The 19,838-nt window shown below is 38.7% G+C and overlaps 1 protein-coding gene and 1 long non-coding RNA gene across 3 annotated transcripts in view; one reads left to right on the forward strand and one right to left on the reverse strand.

The window, feature by feature from the left end:
- Positions 1–19,838, forward strand: part of LOC123608496 — a 482,727-nt gene that overhangs the window by 420,612 nt on the left and 42,277 nt on the right. The gene's annotated exons all lie outside the window — the stretch shown is intronic.
- Positions 1–19,838, reverse strand: part of PKHD1 (PKHD1 ciliary IPT domain containing fibrocystin/polyductin) — a 494,443-nt gene that overhangs the window by 13,227 nt on the left and 461,378 nt on the right. The window contains exons 66-67 of one of the 2 annotated variants that reach the window (XM_045498518.1): positions 17,003–17,125; positions 3,017–4,028 (exon numbers count right to left, since the gene is read on the reverse strand). In XM_045498518.1, the coding sequence (XP_045354474.1) occupies positions 3,865–4,028; positions 17,003–17,125 (287 nt within the window). In that variant the 3' untranslated portion in view covers positions 3,017–3,864. Of the gene's footprint in view, positions 1–3,016; positions 4,029–17,002; positions 17,126–19,838 lie in introns of those variants that run through there. The other variant, XM_045498517.1, reaches the window with a different exon arrangement.

The following is a 19,838-nucleotide window of genomic DNA, read 5'->3' on the forward strand; positions in this document are numbered from 1 at the left end:
TCTCTGTTCTTGTTACTTAGGTTATTTTATTTGCCTACTTGTAGTGATATTTTGGGCCCTCCAGGTGTGCTTTGATTTGTTCCTTGGAGAAGCCCTGTAAAGGAAAAACTGATAGACAAACAGGAGACAAAAACATGCAAACACACAAACAAATAAAAACAAAAACCTAAAGACTAAAAACAAAAAAAAAACAAGAACACTGACTACAAGTAAAGAACGGGGTGGAGGCGGTGCTAATGGAAGAGCACATACAAAGAGAGAAATGAAAGGAGTGGGGAAATAGAAAAATAAACTTTGACTAGGCAGAGAGACTAAGAGGCTTAATTCAGAGAGAGAAAGGAACATAAAGAAGGAGGCAGGGAAAACAAAACGAAGATAAAGTTACCCAAACAGAGAAATTATATGGCTTGATTATTCCAGAGAGAGAGAGAAAGGAGTGTAAATACCAAGGTGTAGAGCATCTATTAAGAGACTGGATTAAATATGTCTGTTTAGACAAACCAATAACAAGAGTAACCAGCCTCAGGGAAGGAAGAGATAAGGAGGAGAAAAGGGGGGGAAGGAGAATAGTTAATCCAGCCAATGCTGCAGTGCTTGTAGGTAGTAGCTGTCCACAGGGTGTGCTGCTCCAGTGTATATGCAGTTACCCAGCTCAAAGGGGCATGGTTTGGCGTTTTCTGAACCCACCTCCATTATGGGCCCTGGGAGTGATCCCTGAGGCCCGGTCTTGGCCGTGGGGGGCAGGGAATGGTGATCTCCTAGTCTCTTCTCCACGGAACCAGACCCGGTGGACTCTGTTTGAGACGTCCTCACTGTGCTGTGGGTGCAGACAGGGCAGTCCTTCTCACTCCACCAACTCCCTTGACCCTGCACTTGGCTAGGATTCAAAGTCCCACTCCATGCTTTCTGGCCCTGGGGAAGCACCTCTCAGTGTGGGGATGTGTGGTCCCGGTGGTTTTGTGCCACAGCACTTCAGGGAGAACCGCCTTCTCTTACTGTTGGCTGAGAGCCTCTGCCCTCACCGTGAGTCCACGGGGTGGTGGACGCAGGCAGGCAGGCTTTGTCTTTTCCTACAGCACTCCAGGGAGATGGCTGCCTTTTCCTCCTGCAGACTGAGCCCTGGATGCAGGCAGGTTTGGTGCTGTCGTGCAGCCCTCTAGGGAGGGAACCATTTTCTCCAGTTGCATATTGAGCCTCTGATCTACTACCACACCAAGGGCTGGCTCCCCTCCTCCCCAGGTGTGCAAACAGGGAGCTGGCCCCAGTCAGAAGTAAGCCCTGCAGCTAGAGATTGGATCCCTCTCAGTCTGAGGTCTTTCTCCTGTCCAGCTATGGTCCCACACCTCCCTAGCCATTCTTTCTCTGCCCTTTGCCTCTCTGCAGAAGGGGGTCCCTCCCCTCTGTGCCAGTGCAGCCTTTATTTTTTTTATCACCCCCAGTTCACAGTTACCCCATCTTTTTTCCAGCTTTCCCGTTTTCTTCCTATTACATTCAGTCTCTTTTCCTCCCAGGCTCTGGTGTTCAAATTCCTTTGGCTTCTACACTTCTTTGTTTGAGAGACGTGGGACGTATGGATCCCCCTACTCCTCCACCATGTTGGCCCTGTACATACTAGTTTAAACATTACAAGCATTGTTTTCAAAAGGTATATTTATAACTCTGACATCTTACAGTCCATATAGCTGAGTGTTCAAGTCCAATTCTTTTAAGTACTTTATGTACACATAGTGCTTAGTCTCTGACTGCATCCTCCTCTGAGCCCAAAAGTCTGAACTCATTCCCCTAATCACCACAGCTCCCACCTGTAAGAATTACCTTAAAAAACACCCGAAGCCTGAAATAACATTTCATCTTATCCTTCAGCATTTTCTGCCTTTTATTCATCTCCCCAAATGCCTCACTTCCTTCAGAAAATACTTCCTAACTCATGCACTCCTTATTGTCACAACACATTGTGTGTAGAGAGGTGTATCAATCTATTTCTTATAAACATTAAGGTATTATGGCTCGATTTAAAAAACAATTTTAGGGGGCCTGGGTGGCTCAGTCAGTTTAACTCATACTATATTTATGTATGCCTCAATACTTGCTGACTGGAGTTTCTCATTTGACTTGGGCAACTCTTTCTATCATTGGTCACCTTTCTTTGTATGACAGCCTCGTCTTCCTATTGGGATGTTGAGTTCCTACCAGGAGGGAACTTTTTGTGCCATCAACTTATCTCCCTATTATGCCCAGTCCTATGCCAAGTACTGAGCTTGGTGTCATCTCCATAATTACTGCTCCCACTAGGAGGAAAAGACGTAGTTTATTGAGATGAGCAACTAACCAAAGAACAAGAATATTAAGTTTGCTCCTACCTGACAATTTATTAAAGGAAAAACAGGGCTTTGAATTTTTATTCTTTGGTAAAACCAATACCACTTCATAGAAGAGGAATCAAACACAACACGTCACCTATTTTCAATCCATTAAAGATATTGGTATCAAGTTTTTGAAACATCGTCATTGGAAATCTGTTCCCCCTTGTTCTTCAAGTCAGCATCTGTTCATAAAAGACTAACACAAGTGTATCTTTCCTTTACAGGCCCAAAACATTTAAAAATCTCCCATGAATTATTTACATGGAAGCTCCAATCAGCAATATACCTGACAGGCTCCCTAGCCAAAATGAAAGTGCACTGTGTAAAGGTGCCCAGGGAGGCTGGCCGCCTCCCACTGTGAGGTTATAGACAGAACTAAGTCAGCACACATTATATGTCAGTGCTGACATCAGAAGGAATCAGATCCTTTGATCTCAGGACGCCACAGGAAGCTTAGATCTCAGACAAATTAGATAAAAAATGAATTTATAGCAGATATGTGTCCTAAGGCATTCAGCTGAAAGTTTGGGTTTTAGGGAAGGAAGACTAGTGAATATCAAAACATATGAATTGGCATGTCTCCCCTCTACCTCCACCTTATTGCTGAGTCCCCATTAAAATGGAAAGATAAGATTTCACATTGCCCCTCCATGCCACATAGAGTCCCATTGGTGGATTTTACCAAGCTTCTGGAAAAAAGGAATAAAATACAGGAACATATATCACTTATCTATGAAAAGGTAGATTACATGGTTTTGGACCCTTTCAGGTTCACCATAGTCAGCTATAACTTTTCCAGCTACTCTTAACCTCCTTTGTCTTCCAAAACTTTCTTGGGCAAAAAATATACGGTGTGCCTATGATTGTTTTAAATTTGTGTGGGTACTACTCACTGGCTTCTTTTGCAAGGGGAACGTTAAGAGTGAATCTCTCCTCACTCTCCCACTACCCTCACTGCTCATATTTTCCCAGCCCAGTCTTCATGTCTTGCATTTCGTGTTGGATGAAATGGATTCAGCATAGAAGGTTCAATATAACCACATCAATCTTGGAGCCTAAATAGGGTCTGAGGCAGATGGACAACTGAACAAGCAACATAAAGAATGTACTCCACCCTTGAACTGGGAGGGGCCAAGTTGGGGGAACAGCATGGAAGCTTTGTTGCTTCTCTCATCCCTGAAATACAGCCAGATAACACTAAACCATCCTGCACACCTAGAAAACTGATTGTTGTATTAATCCTCAAATCTTCACAACCTGAACCAGAGAACTCAGCAAGTACATGGCGTGGAGAGGGGAACTCGGGGAGTAAGCCACTGAGGTCAGGGAGCTGTTTTTGCTTGCAGAGAGAGGATGGGGATGGCGGGAGAGTATGGAAAATATCCCTCCTGCCCAAAAGCAGCTGGAGAGAAAGTAAAGAGTATACAAGGGACTGAAAAAAAAAAAAGAAAGGAGAGTGTTTAAATTCCATTAAGACTCTATAGGCAGGGGGCGTGCAGAGTCAAACTCCACAGCTAGATACCTGGTGGTGCTCTGGTGGGAAGGGTGAATCCCCAGGAGTGGAGAGCAAGGTCCTTGGGCCACACAGGGAGAGGCGGTTCCCCTGCTGGGAGGATATTTGGTAGAGGCTGTGCGGCCTCCCCACAGGCCAAGGACAAAGTGGACCTGGGATGACAAACACATTCATTGGTGATCAAACAAGGACATTAAGTGTAAAGCCTAGCTCTAGACGTGTGTTGTGATTTTCCATAATTTGTGAAACAATGCTGCTACCCGATCATGCAAACTTTTTCTGGGGTGGGCTGGCACCCAGCCACAGTCTCTAGGCATTGGCACCAGCATGGTCCCACAAACGTTCCTGGGTGTGGGCAGAGCAGCCGGCCATTCCTCAGTGAGACCCTCCCCCAGAAGGTCTGAGCAGGTCAAATGTGCAGTCCCTCAAAATTGAGGGGTTGGGAAACACAGCTGCATCTGAGATAAAACTCAGGAGGGAGGTGCTGCATGGCAACCTGATGGCTTCGTCATGGACAGTGTAAAAGCAGGGAGTGGATGGAAGCTAGAGACCAAGGAGGGATGCACAATTGCTGGTTGAGGAGAGCACAGAATTCTGATACTAGACACTAGGTAGCTGGGTGACGCCATTCTCACCCCTCCCGCGCATGCACATACACACCTATAGGCACCACAACAATCCACCAAGTAAGCTAGTCAGTGCCATCTAGTGGAAAACAGAGCCATAACACTAAGCCTCACCTAACTGGGTCAACCTCACTCTTCAGGAACATAAGTCTCTCTGCCTGATTAGTTTATGGGCTATAAAGTGCTTCATAGTTCAACTTCTAGGGGAAACCGATGTATTTCAATTGTACGTCAATCTGTTTGCTGGTCCATCTATTCAATTTTCCTTTTCTTATTCTTGAATACAGAAAGAGAAGTAAAATATTTTTATTTTCCATTAAAAATGTTTTTAGGGGCGCCTGGGTGGCGCAGTCGGTTAAGCGTCCGACTTCAGCCAGGTCACGATCTCGCGGTCCGTGATTTTGAGCCCCGCGTCGGGCTCTGGGCTGATGGCTCAGAGCCTGGAGCCTGCTTCCGATTCTGTGTCTCCCTCTCTCTCTGCCCCAAAAATAAATAAACGTTAAAAAAAAAATTTTTTTTTTAAAAATAAAAAAAATGTTTTTAATTTTTTTCTACTATATATTTTACTTTTAAGTAAATTTTTCATATTCTATTTTTTTACTTCCATGTTTCATTTTATTCTATTTCATTGTATTAATTTTTTTCAAATTTTCAAACATTTCCTTTTATTTTCTTTTGTTACCATTCCTTTTTTCTCTCATCTATCAAGCTCAACAACCAGACCAGAAAACCCCTAGCATCCTTTATGTGATTGTTTTTATATTAATTCGCCCAAAAGAAAGAAGAGGAAAACAATGACAGCCAGAGACTTAACACAGATACGAGCAAGATGTCTGAACCAGAATTTAGAATCACGATAATAAAAACACTAGCTGGGGTTGAAAACAGATTAGAATCCCTTTGCACAGAGATAAAAGCTAATCAGGATGAAAAAATTCTGTTACTGAGCTGCCATCTCAAATGGATGCCACAGCAGCAAGGATGGATAAGGCAGAGCAGTGAATCAGCGATACAGAGGACAAATTTATGGAGAACAATGAAACAAAAAAAGAGGGAGACTAAGGAAAAGAGCATGATTTAAGAATTAGAGAAATCAGTGACTCATCAAAAAGGAACAACATCAGAATCATAGGGGTCCCAGAAGGTAAAGAGGGAGAAAAAGGGGTAGAAGGGTTACGTGAGCAAATCTTAGCAGAAAACTTTCTTAACCTGCGGAAAGACACAGACATCAAAATCCAGGAAGCACAAAGGACTGCCATTAGATTCAACAAAAACCGACCATCAACAAGGCATATCATAGTCAAATTCACAAAATAGGCAAGGAGAGAATCATAAGAGCAGCAAGGGAAAAAAGTCCTTAACCTACAAAGGAAGACAGATCAGGTTTGCAGCAGACCTATCTACAGAAACTTGGCAGGCCAAAAAGGGGTGGCAGGATATACTCAATGTGCTGAATCTGAAAAATATGCAGTGAAGAATTCTTTATCCAGCAAGGCTGTCATTCAAAATAGAAGGAGAGAGAAAAAGTTTCCCAGACAAACAAAAATTAAAGGAGTTCATGACCATTAAACCAGCCCTGCAAGAAATTTTAAGGGGGACTCTGTTAGGGGAGAAAAGACAGGGAAAAAAAATACACCAGAAGCAACAAAGACTAGAAAGGACCAGAGAACACCACCAGAAACTCCAACTCTACAGGCAACATAATGGCAATACATTCATATCTTTCAGTACTCCAAACGTCAATGGACTCAATGCTCCAGTCAAAAGACATAGGGTAACAGAATGCATAAGAAAGCAAGATCCATCTATATGCTGTTTACAAGAGACCCACTTTAGACCTAAAGACACCTTCAGATTGAAAGTAAGGGATGGAGAACCATCTATTATGCTATTGGTCAACAAAAGAAAGCAGAGTAGCCCTACCTATATCAAACATTCTAGACTTTAAAATACTGTATGATGAGATGGAGAAGGGCATTTTATATATATATAAGGGGTCTATATATATATAAATAAGGGGTCTATCCACCATGAAGACCTAACAATTGTAAACATTTATGCTCCAAATGTGAGAGCACACAAATATATAAATCAATTATTCACAAACATAAACTCATTGATAATAGTACCATAATAGTAGGCGACTTCAATACCCCACTTACAACAATGCGCAGATCATCTAAACAGAAAATCAACAAGGAAACAATGGCTTTGAAAGACACACTGGACCAGATGCACTTAACAGAGATATTGAAAACATTTCATCCTAAAGCAGCAGAATACACATTCTTCTCCAGTGTACCTGGAACCTTCTCCAGAATAGATCACATACTGGGACACAAATGAGCCCTCAACCAGTGCAAAAAGATCAAGATCATACAGTGAATATTTTTAGACCATAACACCATGAAACTCAAAATCAACCACAAGAAAAAATGTGGAAAGATGATAAATACTTAGAGACTAAAGACCATCTTACTAAATAATTAATGGGCTAACCAAGAAGTTAAAGAGGAAATTAAAAAGTACATGTAAGCCAATGAAAATGATAACACAACAGCCCAAAACCTCTGGGACACAGCAAAGGAAGTCATAAAAGGGAAGCATAGGGGTGCCTGGGTGGCGCAGTCGGTTAAGCATCCGACTTCAGCCAGGTCACGATCTCGCGGTCCGTGAGTTCGAGCCCCGTGTCAGGCTCTGGGCTGATGGCTCAGAGCCTGGAGCCTGTTTCCGATTCTGTGTCTCCCTCTCTCTCTGCGCCTCCCCCGTTCATGCTCTGTCTCTCTCTGTCCCAAAAATAAATAAACGTTGAAAAAAAAATTTTTAAAAAGGGGAAGTATATAGCAATCCAGGCCTTCCTAAAGAAGGAAGAAAGGTCTCAGATACACAACCTAACCTTAAAGAGCTGGAAAAAGAACAGCAAATAAAATTCAAAATCAGCAGAACCAGGAAATAATAAAGATTAGAGCAGAAATCAATGCCATAAAAACCAAAACAAACAAAAAGGAAAACATATCAATAAAACCAGAAGCTGGTTCTTTGAAAGAATTAACAAAATAAACCCGTAGCCAGTTTGATCAAAAAGAAAAAGGAAAGGACCCAAATAAATAAAATCAAGAATGAAAGAGGAGAGATCACAACCAACACAGCAGAAATAAACACAATAATAAGAGGATTTTATGAGCAAATATACACCAATGAAATGGGCAATCTGGAAGAAATGGACAAATTCCTAGAAACATATAAAGTACCAAAACTGAAAAAGGAAGAAATAGAAAATTTGAACAGACCCTTAACCAGTAAAGAAATCAAATTAGTAATCAAAAATCTCCCCCAAAACAGGAGTTCAGGGCCAGATGGCTTTCCAGGGGATTTCTACCGAACAGCCAAGGAAGAGTTAACACCTATTCTCTTGAAGCTGTTCCAAAAAATAGAAATGGAAGGAAACTTCCAAACTCTTTCTGTGAAGCCAGAATTACCTTGATTCCAAAACCAGACATAGACCCCACTAAAAAGGAGAAATATAGACCAATTTCCCTGATGAACATGGATGCAAAAATCCTCAACAAGGTATTAGCCAACCACATCCAACAATACATTAAAAGAATTATTCACCCCAACCAAGTGGTATTTATACCTGGCTTGCAGGGCTGGTTCAATATCCACAAAACAATCAATGTGATCAGATCAGTAACAGAAAGCACAAGAACCACATGATCCTCTCAATAGATGCAGAGAAAACATTTGACAAAATACAAAGTCCTTTCTTGATAAAAACCTTGATAGAAGGATCTTACCTCAAGATCATACAAGGAATATATGAAAGACCTAACACTAATATCGTCCTCAATGGGGAAAAACTGAGAGCTTTTCCTCTGTGGTCAGGAACAAGACAGAGATGTCCACTCTTGCCACTGCTATTCAACATAGTATTGGAAGTCTTAGCCGCAGCAGTCAGACAACATAAAGAAAATAAGATGCATCCAAATTGTCCATGAGGAGGTAAACGTTCACTCTTCACAGATGACATGATACTGTATATGGAAAACCCAAAAGAGTCCACCAAAAAACTGCTAGAACTAATCCATGAATTCAGCAGTCGCAGGATATAAAATCAATGCACAGAAATTGGTCACATTCTTATACACCAATAATGAAGCAACAGAAAGAAAAATCAAGGAATTGATCCATTACAATTGCACCAAAAACCATAAAATACCTAGGAATAAATCTAAACAGAGTGAAAAATCTATACATGGAAAATTATGGAAAGCTTTGAAAGAAACTGAAGAACGCTCCTAAAAAAAAGAAAGAAAAATATTCCATGTACCTGGATAGGAAGAACAAATATTGTTAAAATGTCAATACTACCCAAAGGAATCTAAGTATTCAATGCAATCCCTATCAAAATAACACAAACATTCTTCACAGAGCTAGAATAAACAATCCTAAAATTTTTATGGAACCAGAAAAGACCCCAAATAGCCAAAGCAATCTTGAAAAAGAAAACCAAAGCAGGAGGCATCAAAATCCCGGACTTCAAGTTATATTTCAAAGCTGTAACCATCAAGACAGTTAGGTACTGGCACAAAAAAAGACACTCAGATCAATGGAACAGGATTGAGAACCCAGAAATGGGCGCATAAACGTATGGCCAACTAATCTTTGAAAAGCAGGAAAGAATATCCAATGGAATAAAGACAGTCTCTTCAGCAAGTGATGCTGGGAAACTAGACAGCGACATGCAGAAGTATGAACGTGGACCACTTTCTTACACCACACACAAAAATAAACTCAAAATGGATAAAAGACCTAAATGTAAGACAGGAAGCCATCAAAATCCTCAAGGAGAAAGCCATCAAAAACCTCTTTGACCTTGGCCACAGCAACTTCTTACTCAATACGTCTCCACAGGCAAGAGAAACAAAAGCAAAAATGAACTATTTGGACCGCATCCAAATAAACAGCTTCTGCTCAGTGAAACAATCAGCAAAACTAAAAGGCAACTGACAGAATGGGAGAAGGTATTTGCAAACGACATATCAGATAAAGTTTTAGTATCCAAAATCTGTAGGGAACTTATCAAACTCAACACCCAAAAAACATAAAATCCAGTGATGAAATGGACAAAAGGCATGAATAGACACTTCTCCAAAGAACACATACAGATGGCTAACAGACACATGAAAAAATGATCAACATCACTCATCATCAGGGAAATATAAATCAAAACTACAATGAGATACCACCTCACACCTGTCAGAGTGGCCAACGTTAACAACTCAAGCAACAACAGATGTTGGCAAGGATGCGGAGGAAGAGGATCTCTTTTGCATTGTTGGTGGGAATGTAAACTGGTACAGCCATTCTGAAAAACAGTATGGAGATTCCTCAAAAAATTAAAAATAGAACTACCCTATGACTCAGCAATTGCACTACTATTTATCCAAGGGATACAGGTATTTTGTTTCAAAGGGACACATGCACCCCAATGTTTATATCAGCACTATCCACAATAGGCAAAGTATGGAAAGAGCCCAGATGTCCATCTATGGATGAATGGATAAAGAAAATGTGGTATGTATATATACATACATATATATATATATATATGTATGTATATATAATGGATTATTACTCTGCAACCAAAAAGAATTAAATTTAGCTATTTGCAACTACGTGGATGGAACTAGAGGGTATTATACTAAGCGAAATTAGTTAGAGAAAGACAAATATCATATGACTTTATTCACATGGGGACTTTAAGATACAAAACAGATGAACGTAAGGGAAGGGAAGCAAAAATAATATAAAAACAGGAAGGGGACAAAACATAAAAGACTCTTAAATATGGAGAAAAAAATAGAGGGTTGCTGGAGGGGTTGTGGGGGGCAGGATGGGCTAAATGGGTAAGGGGATTAAGGAATCTACTCCTGAAATCATTGTTACACTATGTGGTAATTTGGATGTAAATTATAAAAAATAAATAAATTATAGAAAGAAAAAAAAAACATAAAAAAAGAAGACACATTAACAGTGGGAAAAAAAAAATGTACTCCACTTTGGTTTCTCATTTGTCAATCAGGGCAGCAGTCCTGCCTACATGTTTAAAAATGTATATGCAATAATTAAGATTCATTAATGTAGATTTTTTCCTTGAAGAGAAAAATTATCATATATTTTGAATAAGTAATGCATTGCAAATAAGCTACGGAAATTTTAAAAATATGAGAGAAAAATGCCTTTAATTCCAAATTATATCAGTGTTTATTTATTGTTTTATAATATTCTAGCAGTGGATATGTTTTAGGGAACCTGAATTCACTCATGAATCCATATGGAGTTTACTTTGGTATAATTTTTGAAGTGTGAGTCTAGATTGATAAATGTTGTAAACAGTCAAATTTACTAACCCCATTTAAAGACTAACAGTTGTTTTATTTTTATTATCTCTTTTATCATGTTACATTTATATATCTAATATCTATATCTCATTTATTTGAACTAATATCTGCATATATGCTTATGTCAGTATTATATTGTCTGAAAATAGTAACATAAATATTATTTCTCTGGTTGAGCTACCCATCCCTACTGCCTAAACTCAATTTCTTATTAAAAATTTGGCTTTGGGAGGCCTGGGTGGCTCAGTCAGTTAAGTGTCTGACTCTTGGTTTTGGCTCAGGTCATGATCTTACAGCTTTGTGGGTTCGAGCTCCACACTGGTTTCTGTGGAGCCTGCTTGGGATTCTCTTTCTCTCTGCCCTGCCCGACTCACACTGTCTCTGTCTCAAAATAAATAAATGTAAAAAAAATAATAAAAATAAAAAAAATTGGCTTTGTATCATTGTTCTGTATTATCTGAAGAACTTTAGAATCATCTTATGATGTTCTACTCAGTATAAAATAATGGCAGCTGCATTAAACCAAAATTAATTTAGGAGTTACTGATTTCTTTGCAATATTACTCAATCCAATTAGAAACATGGTGCAATTCCCTATGTAATCAAGTCTGCTCTTTAAACTATGCAATATAGTTTATTTTTTATATAAAAGTCCAATATACCTCTTGTTAACATTGTTTTCCAAGACAGCATCATCTTTAGTCACTATTATGCATTTCAATATGCCTTCTAACTGTATGCCACTGGCTTATACAATATTATTTTTGCATAGACCAACATAATTTTTGTGTAAGCAATTCAAATTATTTATAAATTATAGCATTTCTGGGTTGCATCTTTTAAGTTAGTATTTAAACAGTTATATCATCTACAAACAATCATGTATTTTCTCTAACATTCTCTTAGGTTTTTTTTTTTTATATTGTATTTCCTAGCATTCTAAAATATGTTATAAAGTTGTGGTAATGAGTTATTTGTTTTATCTTAATGTGAGTAGTACCTCTTCTAATATTCCCTTGTTAAACATGATATTGGATCTTGCTTACAAAGAACATTGGAACTCTCCATCTTATTTAGCTGAAAGTCTCTTACCCTTGGTATTTTAAAAAATATTCCCATTTTAAAAATTTTCTTAAGGAATTAAGTGCTAGATTTTATTTACATTTTTAAATTAGGAGATGTTCATATATTTTTAATTATATGACATGGGCAGGCTATTTATTAATAATTTCCAAATATAGTTCTACTTTCCTGGGAACGTGGGACAATTTTTAGTCCAGAGCTGTTTTGGTCTTCCTTGCTTTTGGACATTTTGTAGCCAGCTCTCTTCTTCCCTCTCCCTGTCATTCTTATAGGTCTGTACTTACAAAGGTAAATTCATGGTCCTTTTTATTTAATATTCATAAAATACACCATATACAGTCAATAGGACCCTAAAGTGGTAGACATAAAACCCTGAAGTTAATGATTTAGTCACAAATCCATAATATCTTGCCAATTTTTATGAATTTTCAGTTCCCAGCACTGGGAACAGAGGTTTCACACACACACACACACACACACACACACACACACACACACACAAAGTGGCCAAAGACCTTCGATGTCTAGAGAAGGGAGCACTGGGGTCTGCAGCAGTAGCAGTCACACAAAGACAAAGGCAATAGCAAGGAAACTAAGGTGGCACTAGATAGCATTCTGCCTGCAAGTCAGTCACATTTTGCCAATTGGTAGGACCCCAAAGACATACAGTCATGATCCTGTTGTTTATTTTGTGAACCTGAATAAACTTTCTGCATCTCTTTTAGAAAAATAAGGGGGCTTTTTACAGCAGTTGAAAAAACTGCTGGAATCCAGGTTTCTCTAGAAAGGGAGAAGGGCAGGAACAGGCCTCATTTCATCTTTGCTTTCACCATTCACTCAATAACGATAATTATAAGCGGTCTAATATCCTAACACCCTATGGTAACAGTGCTGCTGGAATTAGAAAATATACAGAATTTATTCAAAAAGATCAGGACTACATGAACACCCATAACTATATTATATATAAAAGGTGTTAAGTGAACAAGAGGGAAGTGTTATGAAAGTTCAAACAAGGGGATTATTTATTCTAGCTTAAAAAAAAAGGAGAAACTGAATTTGATCTGGGATTGGAAGGAGTAGAGACTTTAGGTGTGTAGATACATTGGAAAATGTCATTTTGAAGCTGGGAGAAGTTGTGTATGGGGAGTGTTGTCCTGGAGAGAAAAGAAGGACAGGAGAAGTGGACATCTATAATGGGTGTATTAACTAAGACTGAACTGAAGATACATCTGTGAAACAATATAGGGGAAGGTGGAAACCAAAGAGGTTACAGTGGTGTTGTTATTCAAACTTGGTGAGCAAGGGCACAGGGTGGTATGGGGAGCACCAGGAGGTAAAGAGAACTCTGAGGTGTCTCACCTGGGAGATCTGCTCCCTGTTAACCAAATTAGGGGAGCAAGGGAACAGTTGAGAAGGAATAATACAAAATGGAGCTTCGACAGAGCAAAACTAGACTCCCTCCCTGGCATTTCTGTAAATCTGAGTGTGTGCAAACTGGACAACCAGGCCCTTAGCAAATGGGATTTGAAACAGTGTGATATGATTTAGGAGCTTGAAGGACTAAACATGTAACTTAAGATAGTGATATTCTTTTCACTCTTGGGGAATTATCTCTGATCCTTACGTTCATCAAATACATATTGTTTGTTGTGATTGCTTTACACTTCATTGTTGCCTAGAATTGTTCTTTCATTTTACCCAAAATATCATTCTTGTGTCCCAACCAAATTGCACACTCATAAAAGACAGGGGACCAGATATCACCTCTCTGCAACTAACTATACAGAGAAGATCTAATAAAGTACTAAACAAATATCAGGAGGCAAGTAAATACTTATCCAATATTTATCGGGAGACATAATCTAACTACATTTAGTAAGCCATTCCAGCATCTCTCATCTACATATTACTAAGACAATAGCTTCTTCCCAGGTTTCTCAGCCTTGGCATTATTGACATCTTGAGCCAAATAATCTTTACTGTGGGGTGGTCCTGTGCATTGTAAGATGTTTATGGTATCCCTAATTTCTTCTCACTAGATGCCAGTAGTGTCCCCTCTCCCTGTGACAACTCTGACAACAATGCAAATGTCCTCTGGAGGTTGGATGACTAACTGTCCCCATTTGTCTGGGATACAGGGAGTTGTTGAGACACAAGGCTTTGATTTTTAAAACTGGCAAAGTTCTGGGAAAACCAGGATAAGGTGGCCACTCTATTTGGGGGGCCAAAACTAGCCTCTCAAGAACCACTGGCCTATGGGAACAGAGAGCCATCTATGTATAATGAGTTCTTAAAAACAAACAAAAAAAAAATGAAAAAATACTGCCATCGAGGCACACATTTAATATTTTGGAACCCAAAGAGGAAGTACTCATTTTCATTGAAGTAGGAGGGACTGGGAAAGACTTTATGAGAAAAAAACAAAACAAAACAAAAACACTTTTCAGCTGGTGCTTAAAAGCTTCAGGAGGTTTTAACAGGTGAAGATAAGCAATCCAACTGGGAGAAAGTGTGCAGGGAAATGGGTGGGAAGGTATTAGACACACCTGAGGAGGAGTGAGCTAGTGTAGTAAGTGTGGGCAGTGGGCAGAAAGGTGAATTGCAAAGTAAGGTTACAAAGATAGGAAGGAGTCATGCCTTTGAAGGCTTTGAGTCTTAAATAACAAGAACCAACAATAAATAACACATATATATCTTACATACAATATGCCAGGAATTGCTCTGCACACGTTAGTAATATTAACTCACTTAATCAGCACAACAACCATAAGTGTGAGCAGTGTTATTATAGCAACTTTCCCAATGAGGGAGCTGATGGACATAGAGAGGATAGTTGACTTCCTTGAGGCCACAAAGCAAGTCAACAGGAGAGTCAGGATTAAATTCAGTCTGCCTGACTCCTGGCTTTCATGCTCTGAACTGTCCCATTCTTCTGCCTCTCCAACTAACTTGAGAATTCATTAGATCTAACTAGCAGAGTGACTAGTGCAAATATGAATTTTATAAGCTGACTCAGATGGCTCTATATGTCTGCCTGGTAATGGTAAAATATGAGGGATATATGCACCACTGCCTTCCTCCCCCAGTGTAACTCTCCACCACCCCTGTTATATCCACACAATTTTTGGTAAAAGCCATAACATGATGAGTTTACAGTCTCAATATACTGGATGGTGGAAACAGTTCCACCAGCTGAATAATTTTAGTGCTATGGTATTGCTTAGTAAATGCAGTGTGCTTATAAGAGACACAGCCAATTCCTTTATTTGCAAAGGCCAAAAGTTTAGAAAAAGAAAAGGGAAACTAAAGTGCCACGGAAATACTGAAATAAACCAAATTTATTTAAAGCTTGCAACAATTAGTTGTTTTGTAGCTGGCAATAATTTCTGAAGAAAATAGGAGATGCCTCATTACTTGCCTTGGAATTGATGCTCTTCAGATTTGGACATAGCTTAGGAAATAAGGAAACAAATCTGCTATGGTCCCTAAGGGAGGATTTGGAGAACACATCTTTCTATTTTTAACCTGGATGTCCTAATAAAATGGCCCCTGATACTCCCGTCTCTTCAATCTAAACTTTTCCGCAGGAACCCTGTCCCTTATCTCATTCCTGATAATTTATTAATAAGCCACCAGATAAAAAATGTTCCTTAATAAAACACCCAGGCATTGTGGACTGCTTAATGTAGTTAATTTAAGTAGGGTAACCGAGATTCATGTAGATAGCCATATTAGATTAGGGGGAGATTAGCATCACTCTTGCTGTTTGCTTAAGAATGCGGCTAAATATGCTGTTTTTCACAGTGCTGAATTCACATGAGCCTTTTCAAACACTTATGCTGAATTTACATGCAATAATATAGACAAGAGGTTTCTAGAAACCAAACAAAGTGGTCTTAGATGGAATCTGGAAAAAATTCCCGTCCTTTTCTCTCTTCTTTCTTCTCACACCTATCCACTCCAAGCCTACTTCCGCCTTCTGGCATAGGTCCAGGCTGAAGTATGGCTGGCTAATTTGTTGGGACATTTCTAAAAAACTAACTTCATTTCCTCCATGAGAAAAAATACAAACAGGCAAACAAACTGATATCTACACACACACACACACACACACACACACTTGCCAGAGTTCGCTGAACTAGTTAGAGGTAGAACAACATTGAAATGCTACATTTTAGTTAAACATGGTACTCAGAATCATTACAATTCATATTCTTTTTTCAAGCAGAAAATATGATAATTGACTATTCCTTAGAATAAATACAAATATTACTCTTTCTAGGGTGTATGCTTCAAAATGTTTCAGATTCATAAAAATTATATGAATATTTTTCATCCACCATATCCATATTTGGCAAATCCCTCTTGTGCTGTACCCACTGTCCTCCTGTTTTCTGTGTCTTAGAAGGGCAAAGGAAAATCATTGGTCTGAATAAATGCTTACCTTTTCTTTGCTTGGCACCAATTCCAATGGTAATAAAGAAATATAGCAAGCAAAATCATCTAGCATAACGTGCAATGTAAGCAAATAATGCATTTTGCTAAAAGTGACAAAACAACAAAGCAGAGCTTCACAGAGCTGACTCATTTTTAAGGGTTCCGTATTCAGCCTAATTTGCATAGTTGGTATTTGGCAACACCACTGTCTTATTTCCCAAATTCAATAATGTTGCCAGACTGGCAGCTTTGCAATAGCTAAGGGAAAGATTATATGCCTATGCTTTAGTTTTCCCTTTCTCTATGTAACAAATTCAAATGTTAAACCAATTATCATCTACTAAGAAAAAATTATAAATGTCAACTTGAATAATTGGTTAATAGCTGAGTGAATCAGATGGACTTGTATATTCCTGTATTGGGGTGTAATTTCCTTGAGAAGAAGTAACAAAGAATAAAGAAGGGCCTAACAACTAAATTGATCCAGAAACTAACAACCATGTGGAGAGGGAGGCCACAGCTCATCCACGATGGGTCTCTGTTGTGGAAATCATCCCCATTGTCCAAGCTTACCTTCTCCCATCATGGCGTCTTCCTTTTCAGTCTCTACATGTGATCCTTGGCGTTTGGATGAGATGTGGATGTGATTCTTTTGACCATTAGTCTGGAATTCAGAAATATCTCCACTTTTTATTTCTAGAATAATGAAAAAAATGTGAATGTTTCTTGTTTTTTAGATGAAATGACATTTCTTATTTGCAAACGTGCCCTAAGGGTTAAGGTGTTCCTCTTGTATGCCCCCACAAAATGATTGTGATATACACATGCAATAGAATTCATATGATGTATTGAGAGCTTAAGGAATAATGAAATACAATCCCATATACTGACCAGCAACTTTAAGGTTGGTTCAGTAGCCATATACAGTAAAACTAGCCACCAAATAGGACTACTGAACATTTGAAATATGACTAGCTTAAATTAAGATGTGCTGTAAGTGCAAAATATACACCTGATTTTGAAAAACTGTAAAATACCTAATATTCTTATAGTTATTACATGTTGAAATAACTTTTGATAGATTAAGAGGATACTAGAAAATTACATCATGTGCCTCATATTTGTGGTTCATGTTATATTTTTACTGGACAGAGCTGGTATGGAATGTTACAATACTCTTTTTACCTTTTATTTTGAAATAATGATAGATTCACAGGAAATATAAGGGAGGGTTCATGCATCCTAAACCAGCCTTATCCACTGTTAACAACCCAAATAACTATAATATGGTATGGAAACCAGGAAATTGACATGGGTACAATCCATAGAGCTTATGAAATTGTGTGTGCTTTTGACTGAAGACTTCTATTTCTTTTAATGTTTTATTTATTTTTGGAGAGAGAGAGACAGACAGAGAGAGAGAGAGAGACAGAGAGCGACAGTGCATATGAGCATAAGAAGTGGAGGGGCAGAGAGAGAGGGAGACACAGAATCCAAAGCAGGCCCCAGGCACTGAGCTGTCAGCACATAGCCCTGAGCAGGGCTTGAACACAGGAACCATGAGATCATGATCTGAGACAAAGTCACACGCTCAACTGACTGAGCCACCCAGGTACCTTGAAGAATCTACTTTTGACTGATGAGATGTTTATATTCTATTCACTTATTTATTAACTACATTAATCAAAAATATATTTACATTGTTCATGCCAGGAACTATTCTAAGCAATAGAAAGACAATGAGTAATAAAGATCTGGTACCTGATCTTATAGAGCTTTTATTCTACTTTGGATAGCAGAGGATAAACACATAAATTTGTAATGTAATGTCAGATGCTGCCAGGCCACGGCATATGATCATTTTTCTCAAGGAAAAGCACTTTTGTGATTGAGTGTAGCTCAAATAGCTGATTTTTTTTCATGTAACACCATTTTTAGACTAAAATAACTTGGAAGAATGAAAGACAGATTCTGGCTATTCATTCTGGGGTATCTGGCAGATTTTTAAGTGAATGAAGCGAGTCTGTAACTTGTATGAAACAATTGATAATATTTGTTGCCAGTGATAAAATTCAAGCTTTCATGAGAGATTTAGAATTTTTGACTTCTATCAACTACAAATTTTGCATATTTCTAATTCTTAAAGTTTAATATTGATATTAACAAATGCAGTTTTTAAAAAATTGCAGAATGCAATATATTAGCATTTGGAACATCTTTGTAACTCAGTGAAACAATATTTTCCAAATAGCTAACACATATTTCAAAATCATGCATGGATAAGTCTCCACTCAAAGTATATGATAGATTAATTTTCAGGTAACGGACTATAAGAGTACATTGTGATGTACCTTTAAGGAACCATCTCTTGGCCAGTTTGGGTGTACTATCAAATAGGATTATCTGCAATTATCTATGAAGGCTATTAAAATACTCTTCCCCTTCTACTATGTATCTTTGTGAGGCTGGATTTTCTTCATATACTTCAGTCAAAATAATACATTGCAGCAAATATAATACGGAAGCTGTTAAGAGAATCCAGCTGACTTTTTTAAAAAATTTTTTTAATGGTTATATATTTTTGAGAGAGAGAGAGAGAGAGAGAGAGAGAGACAAGAGCATGAGGAGGGTGAGGGGCAGAGAGGGAGAGGGAGACACAGAATTACAAGCAGGCTCCAGGCTCTGAGCTGTCAGCTGAAAGCCTGACATGGGTCTCTAACCCACAAACCGGGAGATCATGCCCTGAGCAGAAGTTGGATGCTTAACCCACGGAACCACACAGGCACCCAATGCTGACTTTTCTTAAGCAGACATTAAAGAGTTCTATAAAAGTGTCATTTTTGTCATTATCTATATTTGAAAACATCATTTAAAAAATGTTTGTTTGTTTGTTTATTTATTTAAGAGAGAGAGAAAGAGAGGGAGAAAGACATAGAATCCCAAGCAGGCTCTGCGCTGTCAGCACAGAGCCTGATATGGGGCTCGAACTCACGAATTGTGTGATCATGACCTGAACTGAAATCAAGAGTCAGATGCTTAACTGACTGAGCCACCCAGGTGCCCCCAAACATCATTTTTGAATTTAAAAAAAAAAAAACAACTGTTAATTATGTTAACATATAACGCATGTATTATTATATATATATTTTAAATTAATGTTTATTCACTTTTTTTGAGAGAGAGAGAAAGAAAGAAAGTGAGCAAGCAGGGGAGGCGCAGAAAGAGAGGGAGACAGAACCAAAGCAGGCTCCAGGTTCTGAGCTGTCAGCAAAAAGCCAGACATGGGGCTTGAACCCATGAACCGCGAGATCGTGACCTGAGCCAAAGTCGGACACTCAACTGACTGAGCCACCCAGGTGCCCCAATTACTGGTATTTTAAACTAAATAAGTAAATTTTACATTTTCTCC

The sequence above is a fragment of the Leopardus geoffroyi genome, chromosome B2 (genome assembly GCF_018350155.1).
Source record: "Leopardus geoffroyi isolate Oge1 chromosome B2, O.geoffroyi_Oge1_pat1.0, whole genome shotgun sequence".
Taxonomy (NCBI): Eukaryota; Metazoa; Chordata; class Mammalia; order Carnivora; family Felidae; genus Leopardus; species Leopardus geoffroyi.